Consider the following 23,587-nt stretch of genomic DNA (forward strand, 5'->3'; position numbering starts at 1 on the left):
TTTTCAGTACAAAAGAAGAAGAAATTCTAGGAGGAAAGAACTGTGGGGTTATCTTAAATGCCAAAAAACCTTGTGCAACTCTCTAACTTTTTCCTCTTTGCTGGAGTCTGAAAATTACACCACAGAGTGTAACTGTCCACTCTTACAGGTGGATAACAATTCAGTATTTTCAGGAATATTGTGAAGTTCATCAGTTGGAGTTCTTGTTGCAGATTCTCTCTGGCAACCTGTGTTCTGCTAATGCATTCCCTTGGCTGGGTGAACAGCTCTTGACCCCCAACACACCTGGTTTTGTCTTGAAGGAACCCATGAGGTGTCGCTGCATTTCAGTCCAGTACAGGTGGGGAGGGGCTGCCGAGAACACTGGAAGAGCTTTTACTCCTCTAGTCTCCTGGGAATTCAGGATTCCATGGCAGGATTTGATTGGGCTGGGTCAAAGGGAAAAACACTAAACCTAAAAGTAGGTTTGCTTTCCTGCCTTCTTGTGTGGCCTTTTCCTTCCTCTCATCCATTGCCTTCACACGTCTGTCAGTCCCTGGTCGGATGGGCAAAGGACTGATGCTGCTGCAAGGATCACAGGCTCCAGATCTGCTCTGGGGACAGGTTTCCAAGTGAAACTTGGCACTGGTCACCAGTTGTGTTTTGTTGCAGCTCTTTTTCCCTTCATTTTCTCTTCATACCTTTCTACACCTTGCTTTTTCCAAGCTGGAGCTGAATGACAGCAGCAGCACCTGTGAACCATTCAAGTTAAGCTTTCCTCCTTCTTAAAATCCAGTAAGGACACTGCATATAAGGGGAGAAGGATTATGTAATACTTTGTATTTTAGAGATGGCTTTTTTGTTGGTTAAATTGAAAGAGTTTAAAAAATGTTTTAAATCAGTCATTAAAACACCAGAACAAACATTAATTCGATGCTCCCAACTTCACAGACACACAGCACCACTGCCTTTGTCTTCCTGCAAGATCAGTGGGGACTGTCAGAGTGTGTTACTTCTAATTTTAGTGCTTTTAGTTTAAATTTGCTCTTGGTGAATTTAAATTTACTCCCTTCAAAGGGAGCGCAGCCATCAGGTCTCCCACAGAGAGAGTTATGATCTCATGGTTCTCTTCCAGCTTTGATTTATATGAGACTTTTCCTTTACATGGAAAGCAACACTGGTTTCTTCCCAAGAAGATGTGAAAATAGAGAAGTGTAGCCCTGCTGCAGCATTCCAGGGAGCCTTGTGGTGCTTGGGGTTGTGTCTGTGCTGTTTGCAAACTATGCAAGAACAGTCTGGCCTCTGGTTTGCAAACCTCCTAAGGGTGCACCTTCTTCAACAGGCTCCCTGCTTTCAGAGAGAAAAGAAGGAAAGGAGTGATAAAAGGACAAGGATAAGAAGTTTCTACCACTTCTTCAGTTGTAGTTTTGGATTTTGTATGGTTGTTCTGGACCTTTCTCTTCTCCTCAGTTTTCTCTAAGAGGGGTTTTGATATTAAAGATAGTCCAAGGGGTGTACCAGGAGTGCTGGAGGTGTGTCCAGCTGCTCTCCAGGTAAGTTCTAGGTGTGTTCTGGATGTGTTCCAGGTGTTCTCTAGATGTGTTTGAGATGTGCTCCAGGTTTGTTCTAGTGTCCAAAATTGGGAAGCTAATAGCTAGGAACCAGAGATGTCCACATACCTGGAATTATTTGGATATCCCCAAAGCCCCAGGAGGGCAGGAGGGGTTTCCACTGTTAGTTTTACTTATTAGCAGAGCATGTAAGTGTGCAAGAAGGCAGAGCATGTAAGTGTGCAAGAAGGCAGAGCATGTAAGTGTGCAAGAAGGCAGCTCTGGACTCAGTGACATCTCAAAGGACTGGCTCCTGCCTCTGACATGCTGGCAGCCACCTCAGGGAGAGCCCAGTGCCCACTGGGAAGCTCCTTTGGAGGTGGCATGGTTCGCAGGCTCTTCCAGGTCAGCTCCTGTTTGCTTTAAGACACTTTGGAAAGAGCTGCAGCTGCCTTTATTAGGACCTGTGCCTTCACTTGTGGACTAGAAAGGCTGGGAAGACTAGAAGGGATGGCTCCAGGTGGGAAATCTCAACTGTCAGTGCTGATTCATTGCAGAGAAGTCCCTGCTGCCACTGCTCCCAGAGTGGGACAATCCCCTCCCTCGACCTGCCGGCAATTCCTTCTCTTTTTGTTGTCATACCAAGGGCTTAAGCCAGACCTGGCTGCTGTCACCAGTAAATACACAAGTTACCCACTGGCCAGGACTAAGAGCCACACGGTCCTGCTGTGTTTGCCGACTCTATGACAACTATGTAAAACCATTCTGGATTTCATGCCTGCTCCTTCCTTATCAATCCCGAGGTGCCTGGGATGAATGATTAGAGGTAACAGCAAATATGACGCCTGTGCTACCCACTCTGCTTTTCAAACAAAATTAGGCCTGACACAAAGCCCAGGAAGGATGTTGGGGCTGTTGAAAGACCATTAAAGTTCAAGGAGAGGATGATTTGCAGAAAATGTTCTGTAATTAACATCAGCTACCCCCAGCCTGCTGGAGACCGGGAAAACCTCAGTAAACATCAGCAGCAATGTGTGTGAACAAAAGGACTTTATTTCGCTTTTTAAATACTTACCCTAAAACTTGGTAAGTGCTGTGTTGGCACTGGTTGCCTCAGGGGGAGTGAAAATCTTCTGCGGCCCTGTTTTTCCCTGGCACTTGGGTGGGTCTGTTAACCCTGCTGCATCCCAAAGACGGTTAAATTTCACTGGGGATGAGTAATTTCTGCTTTGTGTAGGTGGTGTGGGATTTTTGTCTTATCCAGCACCTCTAGCACGTGGCGAGGTCAGTGCTTAAGCATCTACTTCAACAGGAAACTTTTAAATGAAAATGTCCAGCTCCCCAGAGCTCCAGCCCTCAACTAGACCATCCTCTTTCTGGAAGGTGCATTAGGACCATGAAAGAACAACCCCAGGTCAATAAGTAGCCAGGCCCTTCTGCATCTATGGTTGTAATCCTAAATGTGTTTTACTTCCAAAAAGCCTCTGAGTAAAGAGTAATTCACATCTGAAGTGTAATGAAGCCTTGTAATTCAACAAATATCCTCAAGGACCGTGTTGAACAAAGGAGGAACAGAGGACTTATAATGACCTGTATTTATGTAGGAACACAGTGATCAGGGGGTTTTAGGGTGTCCTCACCATCCTGTTTACCTCTACACCCTAAGGTAGGTTAAGGTGTGAAGCACAGGAGCATTTTATCTCCTGCTGCACTGGAGCTGGGAAATGCTGCAGCTGCTTTTCTTACTTCAGGAAAACTCCACTTTATGAGGCTGAATGATAACATTAGTCTGATAAGAAACAAATATATGTAAACACAGGGACCGGGGAGTCAAACACTGGGCATTTGTAACTTAATCTCGGTGCCCAAATCAGAATCACCTGATTTATGGGACCTGGCACCTCTTACTGACTGCTGCTTTACAGATTTGGGCCCTTATTGTTAGCTGAAAAATTTATCCTAGAAAATCATTGCTATAATAGATGGAGTTAGTTTGGGATTTTCCAGTGATTTAGGACTTTCTGACATTTCTTTCAAATTGGCCTTCTGGCAGGAAGGAGTGAATATCTAAAGGGAAATGTGGTGAGGGGAATTAAAGATCCATACAAATTTTCCATATTTGACATTTTCTAAGCAAACATTTTCCATCCAACTTAAAACAGTAATTCCTTTTGAAACAGTATTTGAATTTTGAATATAGTTAAATTTATTTAAATATGATGGAAGCTGAAATGATTTGATGCAACCAGCACAAAACATTACACTATGATCCAACCCAGTTTGGTGATGGTGATTAATTCAATGCTCTCTTACTTTGGCCTTGGACCAGGGAAAGCTTTTGCAATCTCAGGCTCCTAAAAAGAGTGACAAACAGCCTTGACTCCCACATGCTCAAATGTTTCCAGGTCTCCCTGCAGCCAGCTGTAGATACACAGGTCTATAGGTAACAGTGTCTGCTAGCAAAGCCATTCATTCACAGAACTTTGATCAAGAAAGCCCAGCAATGGGGAACACACTCTGGTTTCAATCCCACTGTGACTGATTGGGAATACCATCCCCTTGGCATCATAGCACAAAAAAGGCAGGTGGTTTAAGGTCTCAATCTCCAACCTGGCTCCTGTTAGGAGACCAGAAAAGAGCTGGTGGTTGCATCATAAGATTGCTTTTCCAAAGGGAGGAGAAAACTTCTGTTTGGCTTGAAACCAAAGCCATCAGAGACAGCAGGAGGCAAGCCAACAGCTGAGGTTGAAAAGGGTGAGGAAGGAGAGATGGGAGTGGCTTTCAGCCCACTGAGTCACCAGTTGCACCCTGATATGACTCCTAATATGAGGAGCCACTGGACACACAGACAGGAGCGGTGCTGCACCAGACATCCCTGTGCCTGCAGGAGACTGCCCTCAGGAAGGAAGAACAGCCCCAAGAACAACATTTACCACTTTGGGCCTTTCAGCTCCATGAACTTCTAGGCTAAAGTCTGTCCACCAAGAAAATGGCGTAACAGCAACAAAGCATGGGATAATATCTGGGAGACTGATACTGCAAGGGCTTAGTGACCCTGCTGGCTGCCTTCCTTCCCTCTACACTGTGGGCAGGCAACCCAAACCCCTTGGCATGTGCTTCCTCTGCTCCAGCCTCTGTCCCTTCTCTTCTACCTTCTCCTCCCACCTCACTTCTGACGTAGGACATCACAACCTAATCACCATATCACCTTCCACAAGCCATTCATGTATGTTCCAGGCTAAGAGACCAGTGCTGTGATTATGCTGCTTCCATAGGAATAATTCTTGTGGAAGCTCTTACCAGCACCTGACACGCAGACCTTTCCAGCAGCAGGACTGCCCAGGCCTGAGTCTCTCTAAGCAGCTCACCGGCTTAGTTTAAGCAGAGATGAGGAAGAGCCACCTGTAGTGTCATAGCAACCCTCCCCGGGGCTCTTCTCTCCCAGTTCAAACTGAAACCCCCTCCCTGGCTGAGAGATGACATAAGAAACCATTTACCAAACCAAAACCAGGCGAAAAGCACTTGAAAACTGTTTACTCAGGTGATTTGCAGCTCTGAAATTAGCTCACAGATGATGCTGCTGCTGTTCTGCCGGTGCTTTGGAGGGTGATTTGCATGTTGGTGTGCTCTGTAGGGTGGCTGGGGGGGAGGTCATTTGAGACCCCCCAGCTTTGATCCGTGAGAGGGGCTGGTTGGCATCTTTGGGGTTGCCCCTGCAAGCTTCAGGAAAGAACGATAAAACAGCCCAGAGGCACACGTGTGATCTGAATTTTGCTGCTTAGATACATCTCCGTTCCAGAGATTGACTTGACAATCTCTGCTGTAGTCGATCCACAGGAGATAAATCCTGGTTCTGGCAACCTTCTGGAGAGACCTCTGGGCTTCAGACACTCCTTCCCCACTTTGTTACCAGGCCACAGTAACAAAGAACTGCAGGTTCTGTGCCTGCGCCACCAGCTCCCACGATCCAGCTGCTTGTCCCTGAATGCACCAGCCCAGTTTCACAAATCCCAGTCCTGTCTCCCTCTTCATCCAGTGACTGCTCTGACCCAGGGACCAGGTGAGGAACAGCATCCCTGGGCTCGGCACCACGGGCTGCTGAGGGTGCTGCCCGCGCAGCTCAGAAACGCAGAAAGATTGGGATGGGAAGGGATCTCAGGAGATCATCTCGTCCAAACGCTCTCTCCAAGGAGGGTGAGCAGTGACACCTTCAGTAGCAACTTTGTCTCATTAATTTAAATTCCACTCAACTGGGCAGACAAAAACATCTTGAAATCCATTTTAACTTCAAATTTGATTAAGACCTGTTCATACAAAAGAAATAGTTTAACATTATTGGGGGAGACAGTTTCAGATCACTCGACTGCGGGGAAAACGTATTTTTTGTTTGGTTTTTTTTTTAGTGACTCGTGTCAGCTTTGTAAATCATCTCCCCACTTCACCAACCGCTGTGAGAAGTTGCCACCTTCCCTAGCCGCTCCTCCTGCCCGTTATTTAGCAGCCCCTCCCCGTGGTCGGGAGGTCTCTGACCACGGTGTGTTTCACCCCCGTGCCCGTCCCACCAGCCACCCACGAGAATAAGTGCCATCGCAATAAGACGCGTTGGTCCGAGGACAAATTCCTTGAGGTGGGAAGGAGACAGCGAGGGGGCAGGGGAAAGCCTTACGGCAATTTTAAGTGTTACGTCGTGAATTAAAAACGCCGAAAGCGGCAGTGCCCGGGGAGAGGCCGCCCCTCGGTGCCGTCGCGGGGCTGATGGCGGGGCAGGGGGTGGCTCAGGCGGGTACCGGGGACATTCTCGCCGGCTCTCTCCGATCAGACTCGGCGGGGCGGTCCCGGGAGGGGCCCGTCCGGAGGCGGGATCGGCGGGCAAGGGCAGAGGAGGGTGAGTGCTGTGATGCTCGGGCGGTGGATGAAGCTGCTCGTCTCGGCGGGCACGGAGGTGAGCCCGGGGCTGCGGCGGGGACGCGGGTCTCGGGTTGCCCGTGAGCCGGGGCTGGGCGGCTTCTCCCTCCCGTCGCGGTCGGGGAAAGGTGTATTTTTCCACGGAAAACTTTTCTACGAGTAGAGTGTGTCTCCGGCCCCGGGTCGGAGCCGCCTTGCCCCCCGGAGGGGGCAGCGGGAACCCCGGGTTGAGGGACTCCCGGGCAGCCCTGAGCTGGCTCCGAGTGACAGTCAGGGCTCCCTCCTGGAGGGGGCGAGGCATTTGGGCTGAGGTGTGTGATGAGGAGACCCTCTCGGGTCCCTGCGCAGCTCTGTGAGGGTTGTGGTGGAAGGGCTCCATCCTGCTCGGAAGGACTGGTTGGACGCTGGAGCTGTGGGTCCAGGAGAGTGGCAGCAGCACAGTGGGAGGACAAGGAGAAAAGGGTGAGATGAGACGGAGAAATGTGGGATTCCGCTCTGCCAGCGGTGACGGGCTGGCTTGGCTGGGAGGGTGGAAAGGCAGAACTGGTGAGCGGGGAGGGTGCTGTTGGCCGTCGTGTCCCCAGTCAGACGTGCCCTGGAAAATCATGGAGTCCGAGCAAGAAAGATCAAAATCGAGCTGTAGAAATGCTCACTGTGGTGAGAGGGGAAAGAAAGCACCTACCGAAGAGGCATAAGAAAATATGTTACTCTTGTAACTCTAGTAACCTAAAACTAGTAATGCTGCTGAAAGAAGGGGAGTTTGGAAGCTTTGGCTAAAAATGAACTATCCTAGTTAAGTGAATGTGTTGTTTTCTTATGCGTGAGAGGTTTCTTGGAATAGACTGGATGCTTCTTAGCCCTGAGGGAACACTCTCTAGCTTCTGCTGAACTCAGAGGGGTTTGCGCTGTTATTCATGGGGTTTATTGCAGTGGAAGTCAGAGGAGTGAATATTAAGAAACACAAATTCCCCTGCTTTGGGTTCTTGTAGCAATTCCATCGATGTCTTGAGTCATTGGCATTGTAGGAGGAAGCACTGACTAGTGAGTTGTATGTGAATGCCCTTTTCTTGTTCATATGCCCTGCTTGGCCACACAAAAATGGCAGGGCAGCATGATGGTAGCTGAGCAACAGTCTGCCTGCCAGGAATTAGTTTTACGTGTGTAGTTCAGGGAGCAGCTGGTACCTGTGCCCCAAGTTTTCTTTCTCACTGGATTTCTACTGACTCTCAAGGCATTTGCTCCCTCCATCCAAGAGTGGCTCCAATGAAATTTTTCCTGTTCAGGGCTTTCACGGGGCCAAGTTCTGCAGTGAAGGCCCTGGTGTCCAGTTTGGTGTTACCATGGAGCTAAGTTGGGTGACACTAGAATGATGCAGCCTCCTGGATGCCTGTTCTAGAATCATTCTCTGTGCCAATATTTGTGCCTGTGTCACCAGTTTTAGGAGCTGAACAAGGAAGTTCAAAACCTGCAGCAGAACTGGCCTCTTGGTGCAAGGTTCAGAGGAGCATCAAGAGCCTGAGGAGGAGGCGACTGGGGCCACTTGCTTAACAACAACTAGCCATCACCTTGCCTTTGTCATGACATCAGCAGATATATTGGCACAAGGTGCTTAGGAGTAATTCTACTTCTGCCTTGATTTGTTTGGTCACTTACAGGGAGAAGCGTCTGTGCCAGTCACAATTACCATATAAAACCATACAGGTGTTCCATATGTAGAGGTGAGGCCAGATGGGCAGTGCCCAGTGCTGGGTGTGCCTTGCTGGCAGTGCCCTTGTGTTTTGGATCAAGGTCTAGTATGTGACAGCAGGAGAAACTGGAGACTTTATGCTCAGTAAATCAGTGTAGCTGTACTGCCATTTAGCTCCCTAAGGGTTGTGCTTCCCATGCTTGTCAAGAGCTTGGACTGTGTCTTCTGGCTTTGTGATTCCTCCTTCTGCTCTCATTTCGAGGTTGTGTTTTGTTTTTTTTTCTCTCACAGGCTCTCCTGACCAAATAAATACTTTAAAACCCCTGAAATCTGAATGACCCAGCAACATAGGAACAGATTCACAATTCTTATTTTTGGTGGTGCTTTCACTGGGGAACAGGTGATATGCTACCAACTCACTTCTTTGCTGTCTCTGCTGGCTTTTAAAATTATCTTTGGCTGGGGCTGGGAACTCTGCCCAACACTTTAAATGCGGTCTGGTGGAACTTCAGATTCCACCACTGCCCTGCCAGTGAAAAATTAAGTATAATCATGTTTATTCAGATTTTTCTGTTAAAAAGCAAAATGTTCACATTCTTATTGTTTTGTACAATTCCATAAAACCTCCCTTCTATGCAAGGTGCATGGGTTAATGTCATCCAATCTTCAATATGTTGCTCTGTCAGATAGGAAACTACTTCTTCAACATTAACAGGAGAAAGATTGTGTTAGAAACAAAAACAACCCCTGAAATCCTTGAAGAAATTCAGACATCGACTTCACTATCACTCCAGATCAGAGGTGAGACTACACATCAGTTTTAAGTGACCTGTTCCTTGGTCTGTAAGAAACTTGTTCCAGAACAGCAAAATAATCAGAAATCCCCTGAATCCATGTGTAACCTCCTGTTGGACCATCTTTCCTTTCTGGCATGTCTCTTGATTTTAAAAACAGAGAAAAAAAGGATCATTCAGATTAGACAAAGTAAAAAAATTTCAAGCCTAATAGGCTTGAAGTGTTTAATTACGAATATGCTCTACTGCCCTCTACCTCTTCACTTATTAATGCTGCTGGATGCCATGGATGACTGAGTACCTGGAAAAGAGGACAGCATCCTCAGTGCAGGACCTGCTGTGAAACTCTTGCACAAGTTTGTAGTTAGCAGTGGTACTGTGGGTTAGCAGGATTTGCTCCCTTTGTGACCAGAGGTAATTCTGACGTCTTTATTCTTGCAGTCTCCTCGGATGCGCATCTCCTTCCAAAGAGATGCTCCTCTTCTAGCCACGTGCCAGTATTCTCTCTTGAGCTGTGAGTGTTAAATAGTGTTTAGACTTAAATTTTATGCACATGCACACAAGGAGTGTGCATGGCTTTCTACAGACATGCAGTAATAGGAAACTACTGTTTGGTGGCACAAAGCTGTATCAGTTTCCTGGCTGACCCACGGATAACATCTGTCCCTTTTGTCTGGTTGCCCTTTCCAGAAGCTTTCTGCAGCCAAATTCTGCCTTCCCTTCCATTTAAGTATTGATAAGGGGGTTATGTGGTCTGCTTCCCAAAGAGCTAAAAGCTGTGAGGTGCAAAACTGCTCCTTTCAGGTAAAGAAGACCCAAAAGGGATTACAAAAAAACCATTGGGAAACTTTTCTTGACACGGTGCTGAATATGATTCTCCTGTATTAGAGTGGAAAGAATCTGACTGCAGACTGTACTGGGTTCCTCATTTTGGCAGCCTTTCTCTACCCAGATCTGTGTGTAAATGCTCCTGCTCCCCCTTGTGCCTTGCAGTGCATCTTTCCTCTCTCCACCGTGCTCACCGCGTTGCTTGGTGCTCCCACCAGGATGAAACCCTTCACTGCTCCATTCCCAGGGACCTTGGTTTGGCACAGTTAAGCCCCAGCACCCTGACACTACATGGAAGACATCGGGTTGTAGTGTTTTATTTGTGCTTATGGAGCTTCACTAAGAAATACTCAAAGATCATTTGAGATCCTTGCATGTTGGTAAATGGCACTTAGAGTCACCCATTTTTCTTCTTTAAAGAATTTGACAGGTAACTTTTGGAAAGAGATATTACCACAAAGGGAAGGGTGTTGCTAGAGGACAATATATGATACCAGGTGATGTGTCATTGCCTAGAGGAAGTGTAGAAACACTCCAAAGTTGTCAGTCTGAGAGACTGGAGGTGTGTTGGAAAAATCATAGAACAACAAGGCTTTTGTTCAACAGAGATTAAAAAAAATGGCTGAGGAAAAAAAATCTCACCAGAGATTTTTCCTTCCCCCCCCAGCTGAGGAGTGATTAATCTGAAATGGAAAATTCTGTTCTGTTACCAAGTTGACCTATAGCTCTCTATAGCAAGCATAATATAGTTCTCTGTTACATTTTGCACATTTTTGGTTTGTCTCACAGAACTTCTGCTTTTACTATTGCATTGTATTGATTTTATTTATTTTAAATTATGCAACCTTTTACCAAAAGGTAAACAGAGATTAAAGCAGAGAAGATACTTAAATGTTTTGCACATTTCAGACAAAAATTTCTTTAAAGAACATATTCCTCGTGAAAAGTTACTGCTTTTTAACTTTGTTAAGAACCTGGCACCACTTTGACTACATGGAGTTTGAGGGAGACATTGGTACATTGGTGACAGAACCCTTCAATTAAACTTTGTGCATTTGCACAGCCTATTTCACAATGTTAAAAGCTGTTGGAGTTTTTGGGAGATAAACTCAGCTCTACTCTTTCATCTACTGTAATATATATATCATTAAATCTACACTTTGAGCTGCAGAGATCTACACTTGGGGAGTGACCAGGACAGTCACACTAGGCTTGTAAAAGCAGAAATTAAACACCTTAGAAGCAGCTCTCATCTTGCCTCAAATATTCACATGTGCTTGGTCTGTCGTTCCCTGCAAGGTCAGAAGGAGGAGCTCTAATGTTGTTGGTAAAACGCTAAAAAACTAATTCTCCTAAATCCCCCTGTTTGGCACCACTCTGCTTCTATTTGCCTGACTGATTAGTCACCTACTGAATGCTGGTATTGCCAAATCTTACCTCTTCTACTCTCGTTAATAATGTAAATCAGGAGAAAATGGAGATCTTCAGCTGTTTTCTCTTGCTGCTTGTGATCAGTGATATTTTTTGTCCCGAACCCCTACCTGGGTATGCAGCAGCACTTTGCTGGACCTTTTCCCCCTCCCTGGTTTTGTTACTGAATTTGTAGCAAATTTACACACCTATCACTGTTTGTCACTTCAGACTCCATCTCCCACCTTTTCTTTCCAGAAGAAGGAAGTGCCAGACCACAGAGTTGTAGGTGCTCTCAGAGATGCTGACCTGTTAAAAATCTTGTCCAGCTGAGCAGTGAATTCTCTGGTGTCTTGAAAGCAGAGGCAGGTGAGTATCTTGCTTTCTTTGGGTCCGACCCCAAGCCTTGCTCTGCCAAGTCCACCACTTAACCAAGTCCCTAAGTGCCAGACCTACATGTCTGTTGAACACCTCCAGGGATGGTGACCACTTTCCTGGACAGCCTGTGCCAATGCTTGATAACTCAGTGAGTAAATATCTCCTAATGTCCACTCTAAACCTTCCCTGGCCCAACTTGAGGCCATTTCTTCTGGTCCTAAAATGCCACAATCTTCCCTTGTTGCTTCTTTATGTGCTTTTGTGCATTGACCTTTGGGGCCTCGCTGGTGGGTCCAGAGGGTGCTGGTTATGCTTTAACTTCACTTTATGGGGAGGAAAGAGCAGAAATGCTGATGCAAATGCTGAGAATGCAGCTAGAATGACTTACCTGTTTGTTGCTGCATCATTAATAATCTATTCCTCTCCATCCCTCCCTTTTGCCAGAAGAAGAGAGGGAGTAAGGGCAGGAGGGTAGGGGAATTGTGATATCCATCACCAGAATCCACTGGAAGAGCTGAGCAGGTCATATCCAGCATGGCCTTTGTAGGGTTGGGAAGCAGCCTTGAAACTCACTTTACCAAGGCAGTTCTTGTCCTTAATTGTCTGCATCTGCCTCCAGAGCTGCCTTGTATCTGTTCCCCTCCCACTCTCCATCCATTCCACTAGGCTGCTGTGCCATGAAAAATGACCCAGGCTCTCTGCAGGGGTGGGTGGTTGGTTTCAAAAGGCAGCAACTGCTGGTTCAACAGCCTGGGAGACTGTTTGGTTTGGGGGGAAGGACAGGAGAAAAAACTCATCATGGGAGACAGCTGTCAGGGCAGCAGCTCCACACAATGTCTGTTGACAGAGCTCCGGGAATGTTCATAAGGAGCACTCCTATTTCAGTGGCCCCAAGTCATTTTGCATATATATCTCATGTCCAGAATGGCCTGAAATTCTGAAAGATGATAGATAAGGCTTCTAATGCTGTTCCCAGAGCTTGTTGTGCACCAATAAAGATAGTACCTGACCATGAAGGAAGGCTTGTGGTCTGCTGCCACCTATGTCAGAGTCTATTTCTTCTTTCCTTCCATTTAGGTCCTGACAGCAGTCTCAGGAGAGCAGGCTCTGGCCGGAGAGATGATGCTCAGGATGCCCAACTCCCTGCTAAAGCTGCCCAGGGTGCTGCTGTACCACAAGCACAGGGCTCTGTTCATCCTCACCCTCATGTTGGTGTCCTTTGCCTACCTCACGTTGTACTGGAGAATCGCGGAGGACTCCTATGGCAGTGGCCTCTATGACCTGCCTGGGGAATTCAACTGTGCTCACTCTGTGCCTTTTTCCCTTCCCAATGCTGGGGAGCCCTCTCCTTCCAGAGGGAATGTGTTTTTCGTGGAGACCTCGGAGCGGACTAACCCAGGTTACCTGTTCTCGTGCTCTGTGGAGTCAGCGGCCAGGGCACACCCCGGGACAAGTGTTGTGGTGCTCATGAAAGGCTTGGCAAAAGGAAATGCCTCCTTACCCAAACACTGGGCTTTCTCCTTGCTGAGCTGCTTCCCCAACGTGGAAATCCGGCCCCTGGACTTGCCAGAGCTCTTTTCTGGAACGCCTCTGAAGAAGTGGTACTTGTGGCCTCTGCGGCACTGGGAGCCTTATTTCCTACCCGTCCTGTCTGACGCCTGCAGAATTGTCCTCATGTGGAAATTTGGTGGCATCTACCTCGATACAGACTTCATTGTGCTTAGGAACTTACAGAACCTCACCAATTCCCTCGGGATACAGAGTGAGGATGAACTGAACGGGGCCTTTCTGTCCTTTAAGCCCAAGCACAGGTTCATGGAGCTTTGCATGAAAGACTTTGTGAAGAACTACAAGAGCTGGATCTGGGGACACCAGGGCCCACATCTCCTAACACGTGTCTTCAAGAAGTGGTGCCCCATCAGGGCTATTCAGAGCATGAGCTGCAAAGGGGTGAGGGCTCTTGACCCAGAAGCAGTTTATCCTATTCCCTGGCAGGACTGGAAGAAATTATTTGAGGCAACCAGTGCCTCGGAGCTTCACAAACTCCTGAAGAACACCTATGCAGTGCACATATGGAATCAAATGCACCACAGGACCAGGCTAGAGATCCCTTCCCAGGCTCTGCTGGCTCAGCTCTATTCTCAGTTCTGCCCTGCCACCTATGCAAAGATGAAACAGGACTCTCAAGAGCAGTCAAGGCCTGCAGTGTGACCTGCGGGCCCTTGGCAGCAGGGAAGTTCCCCAACCTGAAGCAAACTGAGTGCCTTTGACCTTCCACAGAGTTGTTTTCTAGAGCAGGGAGCAGATGTTCCATGGGACAGCTCTATGATTTTGTACCATTTCCGATGTCTGCCTCAGACCCTGAGGTGTTTCAAATATTCACCAGAGCCTGAGTTCAGCCTCTCTTGTTGTCCTTCAGGACACTTGGTGCTGCAGGGAAGGTTGTACCCATTCATCAGCATCTCTCAGTTGGTCCTCTATTGCTGTTCTCTTAGCTGTTCCTCCTGTGTATCAAGGCCTGAGCAATCTCTCGTGCAGTTTCAAGAGCTGTGGGAACCCTTGGCTTGGTCTCTGCAGCATTTACAGAATATCACAGAATATTCCAAGTTGGAAGGGATCCACAAGGATCATCAAGTCCAACTCCTGGCCCTGCATAGGACCATCCCCAAGAGTCACACCCTATGCCTGAGAGTATCATGCGAACACTCCTTGAGCTCTGTCAGCTTTGGTGCTTTGCCCACTGCCCTGGGGAGCCTGTTCAGTGCCCAATCACCCTCTGGGGGAAGAACCTTTTCCTAATATCCAACCTGAACCTTCCCTGACACAACTTCAGGCCATTCCCAGGGGTCCTGTCCCTGGTCCCCACAGAGCAGAACTCTGTCCCTGCCCCTCCTCTTCCCCTCCCAAGGAAGTTGTAGCTGCAGTGAGGTCAGTCTCCTCCAGCTGAACACACCAAGTGCCCTCAGTGTCCTCACACGGGTTCAAATCAAGGCCCTTCACCATCTTCATTGTCCTCGTTTGGACACTCTCTAATGGCTTAATGTCTTTCTTATATTATGGTGCCCCAATATTGCAGGTGAGGCTGTTCCAGGTCAGAGCAGAGCGGGACACAACCCTCTCCCTGGCCCAGCTGGTGATGCTGGGCCTGATGCCCCCCAGGACAGGGTTGGCCCTCCTGGCTGCCAGGGCGCTGCTGACTCGTGTCCCACTGGCCATTGACCAGGACCCCCAGGGCCCTTTCCTGGCACTGCTTTCCAGCATCTCATTCCCCAGTCTGTTCCTACATCACCCCATGTGGTCACCCCATCCCAGGTGCAGAATCTGGCACTTGTCTTTGTTAAACTTCACAGGATTGGTGATTGCCCAATCCTCTAACTTACCAAGGTCTCTCTGAAGGGTCTTTCTGTCTTCAAGGGAGTCACCAGCTCCTCCCAGTTTTGTATCATCTTCAGACTTGCTCAGTATCCCTTCCAGTCCTGTGTCCAAGTCATTTATGAAGATGTAGAAGAGCACTGGGCCTAAGACGGAACCCCACCAGTGACAGGTCCCCAGTCCAATGTCACCCCAGTCACTGTCACCCTCTGTACAGGACTCGTGAGCCAATTGCTCACCCACTACATGATGAGTTTATCCAGCTGTGGAATGGACATTTTGTCCAGAAGGATCCTGAGAGAGACAGTATCCAAAGCTTTATCGAAATCTGAAGGATTACATCAGCTGGCTTCCCTTGATCAACCAAGTGGGTTACCTTGTCCTAAAAGGAAATCAGGTTTGATCAGCAGGACTTTCCCCTCATGAAGCCGTGCTGGCTGTGACCAAGGACTGCATTGCCCTTCAGTTGTTTTTCAATATCTCCCAGAATAATCTTCTTCATAACTTTACCAAGCACTGAAGTGAGACTGACAGGCCTGTAGTTTCCAGGGTCATCCTTCTTGTCCTTTTTGAAAATTAGAACAACATTAGCCAGTTTCCAGTCAACTGGGACCTCTCCAGGTTCCCAAGACAGTGCAAAAATCATCGAGAGAGGCCTTGCAGTGGCATCAGCAGCTCTTTGAGCTTTCTCAGATGAATCCCACCAGGCCCCAGAGATTTATAGGGATCCAGCTGGAGCAGCAGAGAAGGCTGATGTAAATTTAATGTAAATTTGATTCAACCTTTAATGTGAGCAGCAGTATGTTTCATGGTTTGTCAGACGCTAAGTCGCAGCACACTTCTGACTTAACACTACATTGCAGACCAAAAGAGAGTGAGTCATCAATTTTTACTTAAAATGAGTTGTATAAAACAGCACATTAACTTATTCTGCTGTCTGGTTCTGTCCATCCCCCATCCTTTCCTCCCTTCCCCACCACACCACACTTCTTCTGGAAAAAAAAGGAGTGTGGACTGCTCTAACTACGAGTCTTCACTACTGGTGCTGAGCAGCACAGGATATGCTGTTCCAATGTGGTGCCCATGGCGCCAGACAACCATCTGTAGCTCATACTCATCTATTTTCACTGTTTCACGGGTGACTTTTTCTTCAGACAGCAGGAAAATGACGGTGTAAAGGGCAAATTCAAACTCCGGGCTCACACCAATAAAGGTGCTTCCAATTGGCTTGACCGAGCCCTTCCAGCTGAACTGGATGCTTAAAACTTGATCATCTTTGTCAGGCTGAAAGCATAAACAAAACAACAGGATAATCTCAAACACAGCTGTGAGAGGGCAGATAGAATTTCTGATTCCAGGTTTTTGAGAGCTTTGCAAGATTTAGTCATGCTTGGTGTGCCAGGGTGCTATAGCTGGAGCACAGTCTTCTCCCTGACCTCTGGACCATATGTGATCATTTATTTCAATTAAGCCCCAACAGTGTTGCAATTCTGTAAACACCATCACTACTTTTTAAAACAGTTTTTGCAAAAAAGGAAGCTGGAAGGCAGGGTGGTATTTATGGTGCTTATCTACACTTATACTGTATATACTTATTACTGTTCAAAACAGTTGAGCCTGTGATTGCATCACTGAGCCTTGTTTCATTGCCACAACTGTATCCATTTGTCTTGCTTGCAAAGGCACCCTGCTTGTTCTTACCCTGGTTTTGTTCTTCCGAGCGACATATCCCTTGTAATCAATTTGGTTGCGCTTTTCCTGAAGGTAGAATTGCACCCAGTTGTGCAAACCTAAGATCTCTTTGCCATGCCTTGTTTCTCCAACAAAAACATGCTCAAAACCACAAGAATCGGGTCTGTAATAAACAAAAGAACAATATATTGGTCTTTTATGTGTTTAAATAGTTCAAATTGGCAGAGGTGAAAGGTAAGAAGATGCACAATCTTGTTTAGGTTGATTGGTGAGTAGTTTCTGTCTGGATTTGTTAGGTTTTCTTTCTCACTTTGCTCAAAACTTGCAATAAACTCCAGCCATGAGGACTGAATTTGTATTTGATGATGAAGGTTGATAGTAAATGCCACAGATGCATCACTGATGCTTATCCAGATTTTATCAGTGTTTCTGGCACTGTTTCCTGTAACAGACTCATAGTCAAACTGATGAAGTAAGATCTGAAAAGCCTGTGGTCGAAGGCCTCTGATTAGGTTCACAAAGTGCAGCTGGAGGCAATTCACCAGCAATGTACCCCAAGGGTCAACACTGTCTCTGAACAGTAAGATTTCAACACCTAATTTAGGCAACATGCATAGTCATAGAAGGGTTTGAGTTGGAAGGGACCTTAAAAATCATCTGATGGGCAGGGACACCTTCCACTATCCCAGGTTGCTCAGAGCCCCATCCAACCTGGCCTTGGACACTTCCAGGGATGAGGCAGCCACAGCTTCTCTGGGCAGCCTGTGCCAGGGCCTCACCACCCTCACAGGGAAGAATCTCTTCCTAATGTCTAATCTAAACCTACTCTCTGTCAGTTTGAAGCCATTCTGAGGATGTCTTCCAGTTCAATGTGTAACAGATGGCACTCAGATATTTACCTAAATCAAACAGCATAGGAATGAACAGTGGCCATACCCATCAAACATACCTGTCTCCTCCTTTCCTGGCGTAGAGCTGGAACCAGATGTCATAGAGCTGATGTTTGAAATCAGTAAGGTTTGGCTTTGCTAGGTTTTTTTTGAGCAGATATTCATGAGCTCGCTGAAGGATAGAAAACCAAGACACAGACACAGTTTACTTTTTAATTCAGTGTTTTCAGTGACAAAAAAAGATCTGCATTACTTACCCTCATGACTTCTGTTGCTAAGATAGCATCAAGAAAACTGTTGTTTTCAGCTATTTCTTCTGGAGTCACTACTTCAGCTACACCAGTTGATGTCTCATAGTTGTCCAATAAGGAAATAAAGGCTGCAGAAAAAGAGAAACTTCCAGCATGCTCATCCTGATGATCAGGCCATATGCCTGAGTGTACCATGATAAAAAGATACCATGGAATACGCCTTGAGACATAACCCTTAGAGAAAGCCATTCCTTTATATGTCAAATTCCATTTTCAGGAATGCTGCTGGGTGTAGGTCTCGAGGTGACTCAAGGCCAGATCACTCCTGTACATTTAAAGATCTTTTTAAAAATAAGCATCTACTGAGCTTCCTTAGGGAGCCAAGTGCTGAAGCAATAATGACCTTCTACCAAAACAAATCACATCTGACCACCACAATTACAGACATAGGCTTAGGAACTTGAGCTATGCTGGCACAAGGCTTTGTGGGCACTATTTCAGTGGAGGAATAATACAGTTTAAACGTACATGAGATAGCTTAAGAAAAATTAGGGAAGGAAATATACATTCATGGACATGCTTGAACTATAGCCCCCAACAGCAATGCATGGAATAGCTGTGGATGTAGAGCTGTCTGCAAGGGCTTAGAGGCTGTGAGCAAAGGAGGAAAGATGAATTTGGTGTATTTTTTAATATACAGAAACATAGAATCGTAAAATGGCCTGGGTTGGAAGGGACCTTAAAGATCATCTCATTCCAACCCCCTGCCATGGGCAGGAACACCTTCCACTAACCCAGGTTATTCAGAGCTCCATCCAACCTGGCCTTGGACAGTTCCAGGGATGGGGCAGCCACAGCTTCTCTGGGCAACTGTGCCAGGGCCTCACCACCCTCCCAGGGAAGAATTTCTTCCCAATATCCAATCTAAACCTACTTTCTGTCAATTTGAAGCCATTCCCCCTTGTCCTGTCACTCCAGGCCCTTGGAAATAGTCTCCCTCCATCTTTCTTATAGCTCCCTTCAGGTCCTGGAAGGCCACAATTAGGTCACCCTGGAGCCTTCTCTTTCGCAGGCTGAAAAATCCCACCTCTTTCAGTCCTTCCTCAAGAGTCTCATCCTTTTTACTTTGTAGTGAAAGAATCACAGAGAAATTCAGATTTTGGCTAAGGTGTAAAAAGATGTTCTCCCTGAGTCTGCGGTCAAAGGTAACCTCCACGTTATGAAAACCCCCTTCAAATGACGCGCAGCCTGATGATCCTCACCACCATCCAAATAATATATGATGCTATATTTTAGGCAAACCCATAAAACCCAACATGGATTCTTCATGTCATGTCCACCATTAACAAAAGAACGGGTCTCACTTGCAAAAGTTTTTATGCTCTTCAGGAGTCCTTCATTTACATTGTGGAACAGATGTCTGGCTGCATTGTCCTGGACAGCACTGTCCCCTGGCTGTGCTGGACCTGCTTTTCCCTGGGAGAAATACCAGAGTAAAACAATGTGGGAAGTAAGATGTCCTCAGAGGAGACAGTGCCTGCCTTTGTAATAATCCAAACAAACCCCATCAGGATTCTTTGTTAGGAATTGTCTTCCTATGAAACAAGAGAAGACATTACACAAGAACTGCCAACATAAAGTAAAAAAGGCATAATCTCTGACACTGTAAGAGCCTGAAATTTCTCCGTTGGCTCAGAGATGACTGTGATGATCCATGTGATAATTCAGTTCTGATCAATAGTCAGCTGTGTTACTCTGTGTCAGAGACTGAAACGGTTAATGATTTCTAGGATTGCCAAGGGACTTTTGCATTATACCTCTGATGGCCCATCAAAGCCCATCCCTCCCTCTGCCAATCCTGAAAGGTGGGAACCAGGCCAGACACAGAAAACTCTGCGCAGGCCCAGGGAGAGGTTGGAGGCTCGAGGCATGGCCCGTGACACTAACCATGGATATAATAACTCATAACTTCTTGGAGTCTGGGGGCTTCCCTCCTTCACCCCCAGCAGATCAAGGCCACCACTTCAAATGACAGACATGGAAGCTGCAACTACCAAGTTTCATCGCTGGACCCCGTGGGCGGTGACTATAGACATCTGTCCACTCTCAGCTTTTCTTTCCCTTACTCTCCCTTAGCCTTATCCCGTCTTTCCTTTCTCTCCCTTATGCATTTTCCCCCCAGGGGTCATCCCTGTGATAGATAATATAGATGACAACACCCAAAATGCTAACATACCTGTTAAAACAAAATTGTTAAAATAAACCCTACCTATATATGTTTTCAAACACTGATTATTCAGTGTCGTTTTACTCTAATCCACCCCAAGGGAATTATTGATAAGAACCTGGGTTATCCCCCTCCCCTTTTTCTGGGGCGGGTCGTAACACTCTGCTGTATAAATGACAAGCAGAAGTAATGTAGAGCCAAGGGTCCTTCCCAACTTGAATAAATAAAAAGGACATTTGAGGACCCTCCTTCTCTGTGCAGTTGTGAGGAGGCTTTCCTGACAATTTTCAAATTTCTATTTCATAAAGGGCATTCCCAAGGAAAGAGGATAGAAGATGAGTAGCAGTTTGTTAACATGGGCAAGGGTAAGTAGAGCCTTGTTAAGACAAACCATATGGGAGAAGTTTCCCCCACGCATATTTTGGGTATATTTTGGGACCCCTATTTCAAGTTTATCAGCAACAGAACATTATATGTTATAATGCGAAGCACCATTGGAATAAAACATTTGAGTAACATCGGAATAAAGTGAGTATTTGTGTGAGTACAAAACTGGATTCTGAATATTCAGTGGCCTCTTGCAATCTGTGGCTAAAACACATGGTTGTGTTTGCACTACACTGAGCTAGAAAGGAGTGAAATGGCTGCCTATCAAATCTGATACCCACTCCTCCCTTACAGTTCCCTCGGACTGTAAGGAACAGCCCCGAAATCCTCTTCACCCACGCCTCTGTGCTATTCCCCACTGTCCAGGAAAAACCCAAGAATTCCTCAAATTCCTCCCTTATTCCCCTAAGAATGACTTGGGTTCTATCTCATCTACTGCAAGTCACCCAGACTGTACACACAAACCATCATTCACATGCTGAAACATCCATGGATGTCCAGGAGAGGACCTCATGACACCTCTAGTTCTGCTCAAAGTGTGGCCAGCACTGAATTCAGACCGTATTGCTCAGAGTATCGTCTTGTTGGATCTTGAAAATGGAAATTACAAAGCACAGGCAACTTTTTTTTAGGAAAGGCACTTTTGCAGACACCTTTTCCTACAGCACCACACTGCCCTTAATCCTCATGTGACTTGGCAACTGGTTACCTGCACATCAATCGTGTAGTCTCTCCCAGGCATGAGGCGGTGAACATCCATATCCCACATCTCACTGAAAAGTTTAGAAAGTTCATGATTTAAGGCCTTCCTGTCAAGAAATGCAGAGAAATACACATTAAAAAAAGACGTGCTGTTACTTCTGTAAGTCCCACTTCTGGAGTCTTCTAATGTCACTCCATGTTCTGGATACCAGCTTGTCATCAGGAGAGGTTTCTCTTTCTCCCCACACCTTCCTGTCAGTGCCAGTCTAAAAACCACACATCCGTCTTTAAAGAATGCAGGTAACCCGTAAAGAAACTTGAGCCTCCCCTAAGATTATGTTAGAGTTTATTTGAAAAAGTTCTTGTTGATAAGTCTTCTTGCAGTTTCCAAAAAACAAAAGTGAAGATGGTGGTATTTCATTCTTGTACAAACCACAGGCAAGCAGGAGATGTTACCAGTGTGCAACAGCACTACCAACAGAACAGGAAGTGAAGAATTCCCTCTACAATAAATATCTCTCATGCACTGATCTCTGATGCACATACAGACCTACCCAGGCTGCTCCTTTCCCTGTTTTTAATGGAATTTTGTCCTGCATAGTAGTGTATAGCTTTCAGAAGTCTATTCATCCATCTATCAGCAAGATTTAGGAAGTGTTGTTACTGTGATGAACCGCCCAGAGGTAGCTCCAAGTGCATCATGTCCACATCAATAGGATAGAGAATAGAGTGGAGAAGAAAGAGGATTGGATTAATCTGTAAACGAGTGACAGTGGAATTAATCAGTTACAAACCAGCACTTGCATCAAAGCCCAGAGAAGAACCACTTGATAATTTTGAATTCTCCTCCAAGGCAGAAAATAAGAAAAATACTGAAATCTGTTAACAATGGGCATTTCTTTCAAATAGCTGTTTGGCCAACGTGCCATGATTTTAACAACTGGTTCTCCCATACTAAACTAAAGCACCTTCAAGTCCAGCTCTGAACCTCCTGATTCCTGTTACGTCTTCTCCTTCTGTGCTGTCCAGGATGGAGATAACTCGCTGTATCCTCCTGCCAGTGGCAAAATATTGTGGTGAAGTCACAGTCTTCCGACATGGCAGCCTTCATGAGAGGCAGCTTGAGAGCCAGGAAGTGCAAAAAGTGAGCCAGCATTTTATGTGTCCTCTCCTCTCTGCACTTTGTGGCAGGCTCAGAAACTGATGGTTTAAGCTCCATACTGGAAGAAGCAGAAAGCAGCAAACTGTGCTTGGAGAACTGAAATTTTTCCCCCTGTCACTGAGCAATACTTTTTCTCCAGATTCTCTGTGTAACTTTGGGGTGGAACTCATACCCTAAGTTTAAAACCCTGAAAAGCTCAAGCAATCTGTGCTTAACTCTTTGAGAGCTTGATGCCCAAAGGAATTCACGTCCCTGAGCTAGGAGCCAAAAGCAGGCAGTTTACATTAAAGCCCCAGAGGATGTGCTGCAGCAGCTGAGGAGCATAAAGAGTACATGTGATATTCACAGAACTATTTAGAGTGGGGAAAGCAGCCTCTCACAGAAGGGCAGGGTTGCCACACCTCAGGCTGCCTGGAGCTGTGAACCTGAGCCATCATGTACCTCACGAGGTACTGACAGATCTACAAGATCACTTGAATTTTGAACTAGGCTTGAAAAGGTGTCAATACCTGAAAGAAGGGAAAAGACTGACCTAATTTTATTGGGTCACTTTTATCCTGGGTTCTGGGCCCTCCTGCTGCCTGCCCCTCCCATCTGTTTGAGAGCCATCATATTGTGTCTAATACAGTTTTTACTTTGGAAGTGGTGGATAGGAGTCTGCTGTATGCTGGACATTCAAGATATGTGAAGCATTAGAGAGAGTGTCAGTTGGGTTTTATTATAATACTTCGTTCCACAAATTTGGTATTTTATACGCACATATTTTAGTATGGATGTATTTTGGTAAAAGTCACCTACACAGGAGATCTGTCATCCCTTCAATACCTTCTGTTTCTTCTTGGTCTGCTCTGAGCAGATTTATCCTGTGTTTATAAAGCACTTTAGGGCTTTGTTGGACCTTTCCTCCTCTAAAGATGTTATGGAATATTGCATGAGCTCAATGTGTCTACTCAGGAGAGGGTTACCTAACAGATTTCAATCCTCATATTTGTTTCATAAATATACTTCTACTAAACGTAATCCTGCATTCAGAAATCTTGTCCCAAAACTCTGAATTCACTTAATTTTAGAAAATAAAACCCTTTTCTCTCCTTTATCTCTGCTGGGTGCTACCACAATATCATCGTGGACTTTTTCACGTTTCTCTGTTTCCAAACAGAAAGCACCTGTACACATTGAAACCGAAGGTTAAACAAAAATACATCCTTGCCAAAGCAAAGAACTTGTTTAGCAGCTTCCACAGTCATCTTGTAAAAACTCTTTCTGGGCAGTATTTCTTTCGAAAAGGGCCATAAACTTTGCTTACACATATTAGGTGAGACAACTTCAATGAGAAGATGCTCAACACCTTCATGCAAATCCATGACACACCA

At 46.1% G+C, this 23,587-nt stretch overlaps 2 protein-coding genes across 2 annotated transcripts; one reads left to right on the forward strand and one right to left on the reverse strand.

Annotated features, from left to right (window-relative positions):
- The first annotated feature begins 6,442 nt into the window (after nt 1-6,442).
- On the forward strand, nt 6,443-14,074 carry A4GALT (alpha 1,4-galactosyltransferase (P blood group)). Its single transcript, XM_027693617.1, has 3 exons — nt 6,443-6,471; nt 11,412-11,522; nt 12,609-14,074. Exon 3 carries the CDS (start codon nt 12,651-12,653, stop codon nt 13,740-13,742), a length of 1,092 nt encoding a protein of 363 aa, XP_027549418.1. The 5' UTR covers nt 6,443-6,471; nt 11,412-11,522; nt 12,609-12,650; the 3' UTR covers nt 13,743-14,074.
- A 1,116-nt stretch (nt 14,075-15,190) lies between these two features.
- LOC113972477 (poly(U)-specific endoribonuclease-A-like) lies at nt 15,191-21,357 on the reverse strand. Its single transcript, XM_027693618.1, has 6 exons — nt 21,060-21,357; nt 19,101-19,212; nt 17,743-17,864; nt 17,545-17,657; nt 16,605-16,758; nt 15,191-16,187 (listed from the first exon to the last, which is right to left on the reverse strand). Exons 1-6 carry the CDS (start codon nt 21,270-21,272, stop codon nt 15,927-15,929), a joined length of 975 nt encoding a protein of 324 aa, XP_027549419.1. The 5' UTR covers nt 21,273-21,357; the 3' UTR covers nt 15,191-15,926.
- Between the last annotated feature and the right edge of the window lie 2,230 nt (nt 21,358-23,587).

Source organism: Neopelma chrysocephalum, unplaced genomic scaffold (assembly GCF_003984885.1).
Source record: "Neopelma chrysocephalum unplaced genomic scaffold, ASM398488v2 Primary Assembly neopelma1_92, whole genome shotgun sequence".
Classification (NCBI taxonomy): Eukaryota; Metazoa; Chordata; class Aves; order Passeriformes; family Pipridae; genus Neopelma; species Neopelma chrysocephalum.

What these genes read in the sequence shown, in the direction of transcription:
- LOC113972477 (XM_027693618.1), bottom strand. Translation starts at nt 21,272, where the DNA reads ATGACAAGCTGGTATCCAGAACATGGAGTGACATTAGAAGACTCCAGA. An exon ending in GCCAGGAAAGGAGGAGACAG is followed by an intron (nt 16,759 to 17,544) that starts GTATGTTTGATG and finishes TGTTTATTACAG; the next exon opens with ACCCGATTCTTGTGGTTTTG. An exon ending in CTCGGAAGAACAAAACCAGG is followed by an intron (nt 16,188 to 16,604) that starts GTAAGAACAAGC and finishes TTATGCTTTCAG; the next exon opens with CCTGACAAAGATGATCAAGT.
- A4GALT (XM_027693617.1), top strand. Translation starts at nt 12,651, where the DNA reads ATGATGCTCAGGATGCCCAACTCCCTGCTAAAGCTGCCCAGGGTGCTG.